General features: G+C 40.1%; 1 protein-coding gene across 4 annotated transcripts in view; it reads left to right on the top strand.

The window, feature by feature from the left end:
• The window catches only part of pitpnm3 (PITPNM family member 3), a 77,994-nt gene that overhangs the window by 58,874 nt on the left and 4,355 nt on the right, over window positions 1–14,765 (top strand). For all 4 annotated transcript variants that reach the window (XM_057350706.1, XM_057350704.1, XM_057350703.1 and 1 more), the window contains exons 9-17: window positions 95–252; window positions 425–595; window positions 4,827–5,027; window positions 5,624–5,772; window positions 8,385–8,501; window positions 11,819–11,935; window positions 12,794–12,942; window positions 13,180–13,329; window positions 13,698–13,881. In XM_057350706.1, the coding sequence (XP_057206689.1) occupies window positions 95–252; window positions 425–595; window positions 4,827–5,027; window positions 5,624–5,772; window positions 8,385–8,501; window positions 11,819–11,935; window positions 12,794–12,942; window positions 13,180–13,329; window positions 13,698–13,881 (1,396 nt within the window). The remainder of the gene's footprint in view (window positions 1–94; window positions 253–424; window positions 596–4,826; window positions 5,028–5,623; window positions 5,773–8,384; window positions 8,502–11,818; window positions 11,936–12,793; window positions 12,943–13,179; window positions 13,330–13,697; window positions 13,882–14,765) is intronic.

The following is a 14,765-nucleotide window of genomic DNA, read 5'->3' as shown; positions in this document are numbered from 1 at the left end:
ATAACCTTTCCTGAAATGCCCTCAGTCCTATAGACAGAAATGCTGTGGACTAACTTTATCAGAAAATGTCATTTGTTCTTTTGTGTGTTTGCAGTCTGATACAGGACGGAACTGATCTGAGACCAGGCAGCAGCACCAGTCTAGTGTTGAATCCAGGTCGCTTTGACTTTGAGGTGTCAGACTGTTTTCTGCTGGGCTGTCCTCTTGGATTGGTGCTGGCCATGAGACGTACCGTACTTCCCGCCGTCCAGGGTTGGTGTAACTCACAAACACCACATTCATTTTCCAGGGCACATTGTCCTCTGGATACACGCTGCCATTACGGCAAATCTTTTATAATCAACACGCCAAAGGAGGCAAATTTTGCCAGTGCATTAGGTAATATCAATTTAACCAAAACTTACATCTTTCCTCTTCCCTGCAGTGTCTCAGCTCCGGCCTGCGTGTTCTCAAATCTTCAACCTGTTTTACCCGTCTGACCCTTCGGCTTCTAGACTCGAGCCCTTGTTACATTCCCAGTTCCACAAACTGCCTCCCTTCCCTGTATCCCGATACCAGCGCTACCCATTGGGAGACGGTCGCTCCAACCTTATTGGTGAGTAGATTTTCATTTTTAGTTGAGTAAAAAGCAATTAAACTATTCCGCTTTAAACTACATATGCAAATAAAACAAACTTTTTACAGTACTCATTTGTCTCTGTTGTGTTTCATAATTGCTATGTTGCAATTGTTTTTTGATGATCTTGGGTTGCCAGATGGTGGAATGATAGTTTAGTTGATGAAGGGGGGATTTTGGGGTAAGAAAATACCCTTTATTGTTGACTTTTTGATTGGCTTACCTTGTGACACTAGTTCAACGCTTTAAAAGACCTAAGTGCACACAAAAGCATTAAAACAAAAAATGATCATTATTTATTTACCCTGATGTCTGTAGAACAAAAAAAAGGATATTTTGATAAATGTGTAGGTGGTTTTGTGTTCATACAATGGAAGTCAGTGGGTTACCAACATTCTTCAAAATATTTTCTTTTGTGTTCTGCAGAAGAAAGTCCTACAGGTTTGGAATGACATAAGGTTTACATTTTTGGGTGAACTATCACTTTGAGCTTTCCTATCCAAAGTGGGAAATTTCTGTACCATTAGCAATACTAGATACAGGTGTCCTGCAAACCCCCCCGAACATTTCTGTAATGAGGTCCTGATTTATTTAGCATATTTGATCCTGATTCGCCAACATATTTAACTTATGTCAACCATTTTTTGCTTGTCCTATATTCTTGGCTAAGCTTAGTACTGGCACAAATGTGATTAAGCTTATTATGTACTATAAATGTATAAATAAATACAAAAACATGCTTTTTGTGCTTATGTACTTCTTTGGTAATGCTAGTGTAAATCAGTATTTTTTAAATCTGTTCTGAGAAATATTCACTTAAGTAAAAAGTGTGACAACCCTGCTGTCCTCTGTAGTCACAGTAATACTTTCACAGCTACGGAGTCTGTCTCACAGACTTTTAATTATATCAAGTCTATATCAAAAATATATAGATATATATAAATCTATATCAAATGTCACAATATGCATTAGATAGTGAAGCGTGGATGTATCTAATTTGATGCATGTGCACACGGCGCTCACACATGCACGGTTTTAATGCAGCAGTTAATAATTGCCAACCTAATGGAGTATCTTTGGAGCGGCCTCCCATGTGTAGACTTCTGCCTTTATGAGTCATTACAGATTTACCCAGCGGGCCTTTAATGTGAGAAATGTTTCTTATATCCATCTCTTTTCTTGTTTACGCTTTTCCCCTGCATTCCAATACATGCATTTCATTTGGCAACCCGCTGAAAATCCAGAGCCATTCATTTCAAGTGGCCTGAAACCGGGGGCCGCGTCCCCTGTGCCAACATGTGGATCCACATCACGGAGTTCTTTTTCTCATTTCGGCCCGTTTCTCTCTGCTCAACTCTCTCTTCCTCTCATCTCCGAGTTGCCGTCGGCCCCTCATGCGCAGAGCTCATATACTTTCTGACCCTCGTCTCAAAGTCCTCTTGTTTTTCTACAGTGCTGTGGTAAATGCTTTACCCTGCTGTGACTTGGACTGCAATTTTGTCAGGATCGCCCGGTCATCTTAAAGTCACACTAAGCCGGTATTTTGGAAACAATCTATTAACCTCATTTTTCTTCTAGTGTGCTCATGTTTTATTTTGTATTTTTAAGAGCTCTTAGGAAGGATTTTTAATCTCAGTTTCTCCTTGACCGTAATGCGAATAAATTTAAAATAGCAAGACATTTGTGGAAAAAGGTTTCTCATGAATCACGATTGAAATACACAGTTTATTAGACTCAGCGTGCCTCATGGTCACATGATACGGTTGCTTCAATTTTCAATCGTTCATCTTTGTCGTCACACATCATATGTCCATCTGCGGGGTGGGATGTCTTCTCCAACACAGATGCACAGGTCATCATGTGATGAATTTTATTTTCCTCCATTTTTAATTTTATTTGAGTTTTTTGGGTTATTCTGTTAAATTATTGTTTTTAAATGACGATGTTTTTCTCCTTGTACTGTAATAGTCCTGCAGTCCATGTGGTATCTCTTCCTGCCAGCTTCGATGTCTTCCTTCTGTCCCCTCAGTCTCTTTCTCTCTTGTTCATCTCTTGTTTCAATCAGGATTGAATGGATGACTCAAGAACGTAGGAAGTGGCTATTTAATTGTGTTTTAGGTTATCTAATGTGATGTATTTGCGCTGCCTCCATGCGCTCTCCCTATACACTAAGGCTTTGTTCACACTGCACGCAAATTCAATTTGATTTTCAAACCGAATCTTTAGGACTGACTTTCTGCTCTGTCATTTTGTAGGTGATAAAATCTGATCCATTCGGTCAGGCAATGTTCTCAATGTCCGGTGTATGTACTATGCTTGCCATAGTAATGATGTAAGCACCATGGCGAGAGACTGAAGATGAGAGAAGCTCAGTTTTAGACTTTGGCCCAGATGAAATTGTTCACTTTGTATGGCGTTACATAAGTATCATGACCCAAATTGCTTAATAAGGGCTTAATCACATCCAGAATAAAAGAAAAATATATGTCTGTGTACTGTGCATATTAATTTTGTATTAATACGTATTTCTAAACACAAAAACATACACATACATTTATATATATTTAAGGAAATATTTACATGTGTTTATTTATATTTACCAATAATTGAAATTATACATCAATTACATCAATCGTTTTTTTTTTTCCTAAATACTGTATATCCATGTGTTTATAAATTCAGAATTAGTATGCCCAATATACAGACATACTGTATATATTATGTAAACACAAACTTTTATTCTGGAAGCAATTAATCCTTGGATTAATTATTTAGATTGAAATGTATTGTAAAGAAATCAGTTTGAATTGGGTTTTGTAAACATCGGATTTAATATGCTGTCCATAAAAACTATACGTATATGAGTGGAATATGTTAAATATGCTCCCTTTCTGAACTAATCCTAAGTGATCCAAGTGTACTTTTACCTAATATCTCTTACAAATGTTTTTTTTTAATCAGAGTAGCCGTGATTACAAACACGTTCAGTAGTTTTATATGCTTTTATAACCTCTGGATTGCATAAAGCGCAGTCTTCTCCCATGTTCAACCAGGGCTTGAGTAATACCGCTGTCTGATTCCAGGCCACGCTTTGTAAAGCGAGAGCTCCTGAGCATTAGCATTCTGCGGTTGGCTCGGGCACCTTCAGTGACAGGAGAAATTAAACGGCTCAGCCATGCGTCCTGCGCCTGGGCAAAAACTCCAAGGAAAAGGTCAAGCAGAGAGACTCCTGGGGTTAATGCTGCAAAACCGGACCCAGACAGCTTTTGCTGATTCTGGACGTGGTTAGGAACGGCATAAGCGCATTCGGACCACGCCTCGGAGAAGACTCCGTGACTGGAAGGCAATAAAAATCGTAGGCTCAGTCTGATGACCAGCAATGATAGGGCTGCCCCGATTAGAATTCACACCCCGTTTTGCCACCGCCATCATGTCCCAGCCCTCCATTTCCACTCTGCAGACCCCTTTTATAGACATCCAATCGTCCACACCCCTCATCATTCCAGTGACTGTAATTGAAGCTCTGGTTATATATTTGCCTATGAAACTAGGAAATGAGAGACATGAATTTACTGGAATGATATGAGGTGCACTTCGTAGTGAGCAGAGGGCAGGGTCACACTCACATGTATGTGGTCCAGACTAATGCGATGTTGTCTACACAGACTGCCAGACTAATGAAAACTCACTCAATTTAGCCCTGTCAGAAATAACAGGCTGTGGCATCAGGCATGTAAAGAGACCGATTAGCAGAGGCCAGTGCGTAAAGAATTCCTGCCTGCTTGTCTTTCTGTCTGAAAAGCACTTGATCTCTGTCAGAAAGCATTTAGGGTTGTTGCACAAATATAGTTTGACATGCTGGTGGTTTATATTGAGAGTGAAATCGAGGCTTTTGTTGTCTTGGTTGTGCAACGATTTAAACAGGAATCTCTGAAGACATGAAGTGGTGTAGGCTATAATTGTTCTCTCTCTCTCTCCTTGCCTCCTCCACCATATTAGAAAAGTTCAGTTTCACTGAATGCATTGCATTCTGGGATTGCATTCATTGCAGAGCATAAATGCAGTGCTGCTGATGACCTTTTGGAATAGCTTTCACATGGGAGAACATAAGGCTTCATTATGTAAGGTCTTGACACACTGGACCTTTAAGGATGACATTTGCATGGTATTGCCTGTATTTGTCTAAACGTGCTTCTTGTTTCCCCTCCAGTCAATGACATTCACAGCTACCCCGACGTGTTCTTGCACGGCACTGCGGTTCCGCCAGTCGCCCCTCCTTCCTCCTCTTCTCAGACAGAACAGAGCGCAGGAGGCCGGGTGGGTGGCGAGGTCCGCAGGTCCAGTTTGACCAGCATGGACAGTCAGTTGTCGGGCTGCTGGGAGAGCAGACTTGGCAGCACCATCGCCAACAGTGAGTAAGCAGCGGGTGGGCGAGCTCCAGCCACCCCTAGTTTTTCTCTTTGATCTTTCTTGTGATTTGCTCTTTGCACCGCGCTGCGCAATCTCATAATTAGCGATGCTTTTTGCTCTCTAGCCCAGCGGTCCAGTGTTGGAGGCTCTCAGCGCTGCCAAAATCCTGCCGCAATGCATTTATCTCTTGTTAAACTAGATCATATCTCTACTACAGCACAGCGAAGGGCCACAAGGACAGTGATTAGTCTAAAGCATGGCAGTTGTATTGACATTTGGTTTTCATTTTAAAACTTGTCTGTCTCTAGCTAGACATACAGTATATGGTGATACTTTCATGTATTGTATGATATATGATATGATATGATATGAAATTCAATTGTTGATATCAAGAATTCACATTTTTACTAGTGAAATAATTGTTAATATCAAAAATTCATATCCTGAGAATGATTAAAAGCTAATTGGGCTTGCCATAGATGAGATGATGAGATGAGATTATGAGATGATGATGAGATGAGATGAGATGTTAAAATGATATGATATGGTGAGGTGATAAATTATGATGATATGACTTGTTTTGTATGCATGTTACAGTCACCAGCAGCTGGTGGGGATCTAAGCGGTTGGATTATGCTCTGTACTGTCCAGATGTCCTGACTACTTTCCCCACAGTGGCTCTTCCTCACCTGTTTCACGCATCTTACTGGGAGTCCACCGATGTGGTTGCCTTTCTTCTGCGCCAGGTACATTCAGAGCCTTTGCACAGTCTCTCAGTTTGAATGTGCCTCCAGTTACAACAACTTCCAATAGTAACTATCATTTCCTTACTTAAAAAGTTTAAACAAGCCTAATTTGGTTAGCAAGCAGATTTGGGATTTTCTCTTAGCAGGCTAATTATAAAATAAATCATACAGTGGAGTAAAATTGAGGGAGGTGGCAGAAACATCTAGGGACTTAAAAAAAAAAAAAGATTTACATTTACATTTATGCATTTGGCAGATGCTTTTAACCAAAGTGCCTCACATTGCATTATGCTATATATTTGTATCTGAGTATGTGCGATCCCTGGGATCGAAACCCGTGACCTTGGTGTCTAACCAATGAGCTACGGAAAGCATGATGGGAATCATGAGGGCTGTAATTTTGGCTGTACAAAACTATTTTACAACCAGTCAAAACATTTGGGCAAATACATAGTTCTGCAGTACAACCATTTAAAACACCTCAGCCAACACATAGCAACATCCACAGCATGTGACCCACAGCATGTGACCGTCTTTGACATTATAACATTGTGATGGGCAGTTTTGCACAAGAAATAACCACTTCCAATCATTTTGAAATATGTATTCTTCCTTTTTATTGTGCTTTTTTAAAGGAAAAAACAAAGCAGTCATCTTACTGACTATTGCTTATGTTATGCCAGAGGAATCAAATTAGTGTTACGTGCCAGGACTGCACGACTTGACTTATCACATAAAGATTCTGGATGTTCATTTACATACAACCTCTATCTGTCCTCAATCAAAAGAGTCTCGCTCCGTTTCTTTCTTTTCGCCTACTCTTCCTGATATGTTCCTATCACTCCAGTTTCCTCCCAATCCTTCTTTTGTGCTATAAATTTAAATTCATGCAAAGCAGAAGAATATCTGCTCTAATATGCCCTTTAATTCATATCAGTCGTACCTCTGACAGGAGACAAATAAATGTGACACATCCATTAAAAGGCACCTCAGCCTCATTGTCGGAGACATTTCAAGATCAAATCCATGATGTAGTTATCAATGCAGATGTACACGGGCCTCACGCTGGAGTGCCGTATTCAAAGGGCACCTTTCATTACATTCATTCTTGAAAAGCTGCAGCACAAGAGAAGTCACTTTTGGCAAATATGTTTTGATCAAGCTATCATTGATTCTGAATGCGGTTCCTTTATAATTGTGCCAGGTGTTACCTACATGCCAGGTATCTCTCAGTAGGCTTTAATTTCATGTTTTATCTATTCAGTTGATATAGCCAGCCATTGTATGAAAAATTGTTTTATACATTTCTTTGATCTGTTGAACACAAAAAATAAGATATTTTGAAGACTGTAGGAAATCAAACCGTTCTGGGGCACTTGAGTACCGTTGCCATTTTTCCTGCTGTGGTAGTCAATGGTGGCCAAGAACTGTTTGGTTACAAGCATTCTTCCAAATATCTTTCTCTGTGTTCATCACAACAAAGAAATGTGTCCGGATTTGGAACAACTCAAGGGTGAGTAAATGAAGACAGATTTTTTTATTTTGGGGTGAACTGTCCCTTTAAGCCTGTGAGCGCAAGTGCTCAAACCGGGCATATGTACTATGAGTTAGAGCCTCTACAGACACTCTGCATGCCCTACAAACACCTTTATCTAGGCAACATTGATGTGATTTTGCAAAATCCTGAAATGCATCAGGCCTCACTTTCAGAAAATCCTCAACCCTTATGAGTAATATGAAAGACGGATGAACACTATCCTCTTGATCCGCCTCATGTTACAGCAACAAAGAAGTCTCATCTGCACCTGAATCCACAGAGTGAGCAAGAGTGACGTTTTCAAATGCCACAGGTTATGAAATCCATCTACCATTCATCTGTGCGTGTCTCAGTAGTGCTTTATACGGCAGCATGAAAACAGATCACAGAGATTTAAGCTGCATTGGAATTTTCCCCTCGGGTATATGGGATAATAGATGTTTTATGTGTTTATAGTTACATTGTCAAAAGTTATCGGCAGAATTGCACAGTCCTGTAAAACGGCAGCTTTTAAAGAATTACAGTATGGTTTTTTTTGTCTAGAGAGGTTTCTCCTTGAGAAAGTAGCTTTTGTTTTTAGCTGCTTGGATGAAAAACGATTCTAGCGTGTCTTTTCATTCTTTTAAAGGTGATGTGTATACTTTTTTGGGGCTGTTTATACACGCCGAAAGCAACTGTAAATATGCCATATTTCATATTTTAGTTAAGTCCATCAAAATGTGTAAACTATTAAAACATTAAGTTATTTGTTAGCGAGTCTCCTCCAGCTGACACCAATATTGGCACAGCCAATGATGTGTTTTGGGCAAAACTACTTTTATGCATCTTTTGATGCAGTAGTGGTTGGACACTATCATTGGTATTCATTGTAATTTTGTTTGGTGTATCTAGTAAAACACACCTGCTTCATCTAATAATTTTCTTATTTTTTTGTGATTTGTTTGTGTGAAGCTGCTTTGAAACAATGCACCGTTGCAAAAAGTGCCATATAAATAAATGTGAATTTAATTGAATTCTTCCTTTTGAAACTTACAGTGAGGTGATTGGTTGAAATTTCTATATGATTGTTTGGCAGGTGATGCACTGTGACTTTGTGAAAACCCAAGAGATGTACAACACTGACTCCGCCCCCTTCTCACCTTCGAGTCCGAGAGAGAAGTGGCTACGCAGACGCACACACGTCAAGCTTAGGGTGAGCACATGGCATACTCCCACACACAATTTTGCATGCACGTTTATTAAACAGGAAGTTTGGAAGGAACATTTCCTATTTATAAAGCCGCTACATCACAGCGATGAACCTCATCGCTGGTCATTGGCAGATGGTATTGGGTGTATGACATTCTCATTCTAGAGAGCATTTGATTGGAAGAAAAAGTCTGTGCCATGCAGGACGAGTCATCAGAAACGTTGCTCTGTTTTCCCAGAATAATATGATTGTAAATTTTAAACGGATGTATTAGTTGAAGGTTAATTTTATTGATTTCTAGGAGTACACTAGGAAATAGATGAAGCTAATAGACAATATAATGTTCATGGTGACATTTCATTCATTATTTGTAGCTCTCTGTGCATGAGATTTGCTCAGTAATGTTAGCCATCGGTTACATCTCAGGGTGATACAAGAGAGCATCATCCGCGGTCTCAGACAAACAGACTCACGCACACACATCAGTCAAGCAAAACTGTGGACTGCAGCAGAGACCTGACATTGTAGAGTAAACTAAACTAAAACTAAAAATATCCCCCTCTGCCAGGGCTTTGGCTTTTTCACATGAGCCACAATAGCTCTGCATGTGTGGGCAGAATTCTGCTCTTTATTCAAATAACCGTCGCGTTTGACCTTGATTCACTGCTCAGTCACAGCAACACAATTAGCTAACGGTGCAACTGAAATCTGCCTGTGCAGGTTTATTTCAGCGCTCACCTTATAAAAAACTCAGTGATGAAGAAAAATTGTGCCCAGTCCTTCATCGAAGTTAAGTATAGCCCACCTTGAAACACTTCAGTGTGGCCATCGCTGCCTTGTATTTTCATCAGCCGGGACCTTGATGTAAAATCGCAGTTATTTCTTGCGCCTTTGGAGCCGCTCTGAATGCGCTGATGGCCTCAGAAGCGTTTGATCAGAGTGCTTGCAAGCCTTTTAAGTCAAAGGCTGTTTCATTCACATGTGTTTTCCAAAGACTCTACTCAGTCAATGGACTTTTTCAGACTCTGAATGCCATGTGTATGTAGAGTTGCGAACTGGTTCTTTGGCATTTAGTTGCATTTGAGTTGCATTGTGCAGTGTATTATTTTTGAGGGAACATAAGTGCAATCCAAACTATATACATGTATATATATATATAACATAAAAATAATACAGGAGAAACACCCCTCGCTCAGACTGCCTTTCGCATTCATCCGCTTGCTAGTGGCACGGAGTGCGCTATAGCAGCATAAGACATCAATTTTTCTTTCTTATGTTCCCTCAAATTTATATTTAAATTATTTCTATGTTTCCTCTAATGTTCATTTAACAACGTCAGATTTGAAAATTGTGGTTTTACTCGAACACCGTGTCTCCACTGGACGCGACAGGCACGACATGACAACCTGCTTGTTCTTAATGGGTTTGTCACGCCGCATCCAGTGTGGAAAATTTAAAATCATAATGGGTTCTAAGACATTTCTAATGTCTTTTGTCGTGTCGCGTCGTGTCCGGTGTAGACACGGTGTAAGGGTGCTTCCAAATATTTCTTCCTCAAAAGAATTCAAAGAGTCGTTCATGAGAATCATTTAGAGGAATCAGAACCATAACTAGATACTCCATGATTCCCGTGTGATTTTTCTCAATCTGCAAAAGCACATTAGTGGCTAAAAGTGATGTCTGGGGTGGCAATATTTGGTTTTAATGCCCCCTTATGTTAATGTAAATAATACGGTATGAATGATATACGGTATAAAATGGACAAAACACTTATTTATTGCTTCAATTTATTGGCAAACAGGCAAACCACAACATATCAGAAAATACAAAAAGTATTTTTGTAGATGTTTTTCAATGTTTTTTTTTATTTCTTAATGCATCATTAATAAAATATTTGATAAAAGAGCAAAAATGTCAATTGTCCAAAGTTGGAGATCACTTTTGGCCACCGCTCAAAGCACAGGTTTGCCGTATCTCACCCATTAACAAATCACTGCCTCTGTGGTTTATTCTATCATAGCGTGGGTTGGATCCATCCCACAGTCATCCATGCTTTTATTACACAGCATCGTGCTTCTGTGTTTGGAGCGGTGTTGTGGAATGCCACAGCACATGCTTGCGTGAGCGACATTTCACTCCACCTGTCATCTGGTCTCCTGGCTGTGATCTGTCATAGCCAATGAATATGTGCAGATCCGCTCAGGTGTGCAGCTGTGCGCTGTCAATGCACATATGGCAGTGCACTGCGTGCTGCCCGTGCGTGGGTAGGTGTGCTTGATTGGAAGCCCATCATGTGACAGTCATGTATGGGCTCACGCCAGGATGAATTATTGACTGACTTAATCAGTATGCAAATGACTGCAAGCTGGGAAATGTTTAACTGCTTCATTAAATGACAAATCTAAGCCATCAGACAAATTTGTTTGTGTGCGCAAATGATTTATTTGGCTGCACGGCTATGGATGGGTTTACGTACGCTGCCATGCTAACATGATAGCAGAACATTAACAATGTCAAAGCACTTAGCACCTCAGCAGTGACGAAGCGAACGGAAGCGAACATGAGTTTTAGAAGACTTGAAGTGACATGATGAATTTTTTGTGATGCAACTGAATGCAAACAATGAAGTAATCACCTAGAAAAAACACATTGAACTCCTTAGCAACCACATAGCAACACTCTAAACCCAGGCAAGTAAGTTTTGTATGGTTTGCAAAGGTAATTATTACGAATCCTTACAGGATTAGACCTAACCCAGTTCAGATAAGCCAGAGTATCCTGTTAGATTTCTTCACCGTAGTAGGTTGTTAAGAGAGACTTATATAAATTGGGTTTATGGGAAAATTATTTTTACATTCACGCTCTCTGAAAGCCCTGGGTTTTATCTTTCTGCATTTGTCTGCTCGCTTCGCCGGCATGAAGGTGACTTTGGGCAGTTATTTTCAGAATTTGCATAGCACTGTGTTTTGGCTGCTTTAATTTCCCATTAAAGTTCAGCTGTCTCAGCAGGTACCGTGGAGTTGATCTTCACCGGGCTCTCTGTGTCCAACAGCTCTGTCACTTAAATGAAATTTATTGAATGCGTAAAGCGTTGAGTGTGACACCCTCTTTTGGATGGACTTTGTACTGCATATGTATTAAACCGCCCCCCCCCTTTCTCATTTTTCACCTGTCAGATATGAAGCATAGTGTTATTAGTGTCATGCGCCCACATTCCATTTCTCACCACTATGTAATTTACATGATATCAATATTTTTGTACCAGATGCTTATGTGGCAGGAGAATGATAGAAAATCGAATTCCGTCTTTCTATCTGCAGAATGTCACAGCCAACCACAGAGTTAATGATGTCATCACGACCGAGGACGGACCCCAGACCCTGGTTGGTCGCTTTATGTACGGTCCCCTTGATATGGTAACTCTAACTGGTGAAAAGGTGAGAGAGTTGTATTTACACACACACACTTGTATGCATTAAAACATATGTGTTTTAATGTTAAAAATGTCAAATAAGCCTTAACTTGCTACTTAGTCAAAACTGAAATCAACAGTAAACCGTGTGTTTGTGTACATGCAGATGCTGTGTGGAAAAACACTCCTGAACTTGTAAAGGGGTTAATGTAAACAGTCAGTTATGTGTTATGTAAATATAAACAGACTGAATTAATATCATATGTGTGAACGCTGCTTAGTAGACCTGCTTCTATGTGATTAATATTGATTAAAAACTACAATAAAAAGAGAAAACCACTCATTGCTCATAATTTCTGTTTTAATTATCCAGACTGTTTACTTTAAGGTCCAGTGTATGAATTTTAGCGGCATCTAGCGGTGAGGTTGCGAATTGCAACCAATGGTTCACTCCACCCCTCCCTTTCAAAGCACTACGGTGGCTGACACAGAACTAAGATGTTGTCACGTTTTCGCTTCTTTGCTGAAGGAGATAACGTATTTATAAAATACGCTCTGTAGAGCAGTTTGTCCGTTTAGGGCTACCGTAGAAACATGGCGAATTCCATGCAAGGGACCCGCGGTGTATGTAGATAGAAATAGCTCATTCTAAGGTAATAAAAGCATACCGTTTCATTATGTAATGTCTTTATACACCTCTGAAGGCATAGTTATGTATATTATATTGCATTTCTGTCAATAGATCCTCCAAAAAAATTACACACTGGACCTTTGAATATTTACAGAACAACTTATTAAAAACGTTTTCATAATAAAGGATTTTTTGGTATCGTGGCAACACCAGTAATCCTCCTCTTTACGCTCTCTTTATTGTGTCTGTCAGGTGGATGTGTATGTAATGACCCAGCCACAGTCAGGTCGCTGGGAACATTTAGACACTGAGGTCGCCAACAGCAGTGGCAGGGTGACCTACACCATCCCCAAGACCAAAAAGATGGTGCTGGGAGTCTATCCTATCAAAATGGTCGTCAAGTAAGTCAATGCCCAAGGGGGTCTTTATTCTGGGTCCCTGAAGATTACTCGTAATGTATCCAAAACGGCCGCTCTCAACGGGGATCATTTGTGAGGATACCAAAGCGAGTTCAATTGGCACTCATAAATCTCCCACCCTCAGGGCTAAAGGAGAACAACTCTCTAATAAATTGATCTCGGGCCACGTGCTGCATCTTCAGCTTTATCAAGAGCTGAATCTTCCCTTTTTTCCCGCAGGGGAGACCAGACGAGCGCAGAGGCCTTCCTGACGGTGTTGCCGCGGGGAATGGAGTGTGTCGTCTTTAGCATTGACGGTTCGTTTGCCGCTAGAGTCTCCATCATGGGCAGCGACCCTAAAGTGCGACCTGGAGCCGTGGATGTGGTCAGGTGACAGATTCTCATTGTGGCTTTGTTTATTCGTGTGTTTTTTTCTGTGAGATAGAGAGAATCGATGCTTTAATTTGATACAACAGCAATATTGAAAAGAACCGCTCTGCCAGTGAAGCACAATTGGATTTCATTTAATAGAGCGATAGCAAAATGCTGATATCACATATCAGATGGGCTTTAGTATTCACAAATGGAGAATCTTGGGAGGTTTCCCAGACTGTCCTTGGGCAAATTTACTGGCCTGTCGATTGCAATCTGTTGTTGGAGGACTAGGCGGAATCGGTATCTGAAAATCGGTCCCCAAATGTTTTTCACCAAGCGTCATGAGATTGTACAGTGGGTAAATTATTAGTATTTGTGTGTAGACACTGGCAGGACCTGGGATACCTGATCATTTACATCACCGGCCGTCCAGACATGCAGAAGCAGAGGGTGGTCTCCTGGCTTTCTCAACACAACTTCCCACAGGGAATGATCTTCTTTTCGGAGGGGCTGGTGCACGACCCACTTCGTCAGAAAGCCATCTTCCTTAGGAATCTGGTGCAAGAGGTATATCCCATCTCACAGGATTATGTTATATGTTTAATTCACATGCAGTGGGGTCCACAACTTGGAGACCACTTGTGGAAATGCTTCTATAGAGCATTATTGTATTTATTTGCATTTTACTACATAGGTTCACAATATACCGATTGTTAATAATAACCGTGAAAAAAACATGATTATCAATATCATGTTAATACTACACATGATATTTTAATAAATAATTCAGAACCTGTTTAAAATCGGGACTTAATAGCCACAGTGGTTACAAAGTCTCTCTCTCTGCCTCCTTACATTCATATTTGGAGTTTAAACATCCAGTTTATTAAATTTAGCGGCATCTAGCAGTGAGGTTGCAAATTGCAACCAATGGCTCACTCCCCCCTCACGTTCAAAACATTACAGTCATGTTTTCGCTTCTTTGCCGAAGGAGAAAACATATTTACGAAACACGCTCTGTAGAGCAGTTTGTCCATTTGGGGCTACTGTAGAAACAACATTACGAATACAATGTAAGGGGACCTGCGGTGTATGTAGATAGAAATAGCTCATTGTTGTAAGATAATAAAAACATAACTATGTCTTCAGAGGTATTTAAAGACCTTACATAATGAAGCGTTATGTATATTATATTGCATTTCTGTCCGAAAAACTACACAATTACACCTTGAATTCATTGCCAAAAAAGAGAAAATGCAAAATAAACAAAATGAAAGATAAATTTGACTGATATGATTATTTATTTATTTAATAATCATTTCACTAGATATCATGGTAATAGTGTTATTGTGAATTCACTCTGATAATCGTGTAGTGAAACTCTGGTAGCGTAACAGCTGGAATTTAATAGCTGGAATGCAATTTACCAGTGTTATTTGTTTTATTATCTT

The sequence above is a fragment of the Triplophysa rosa genome, linkage group LG14 (genome assembly GCF_024868665.1).
Source record: "Triplophysa rosa linkage group LG14, Trosa_1v2, whole genome shotgun sequence".
Taxonomy (NCBI): Eukaryota; Metazoa; Chordata; class Actinopteri; order Cypriniformes; family Nemacheilidae; genus Triplophysa; species Triplophysa rosa.
The sequence above is the reverse complement of the archived record's forward strand: the minus strand, read 5'-3'. Positions and strand labels throughout refer to the sequence as shown.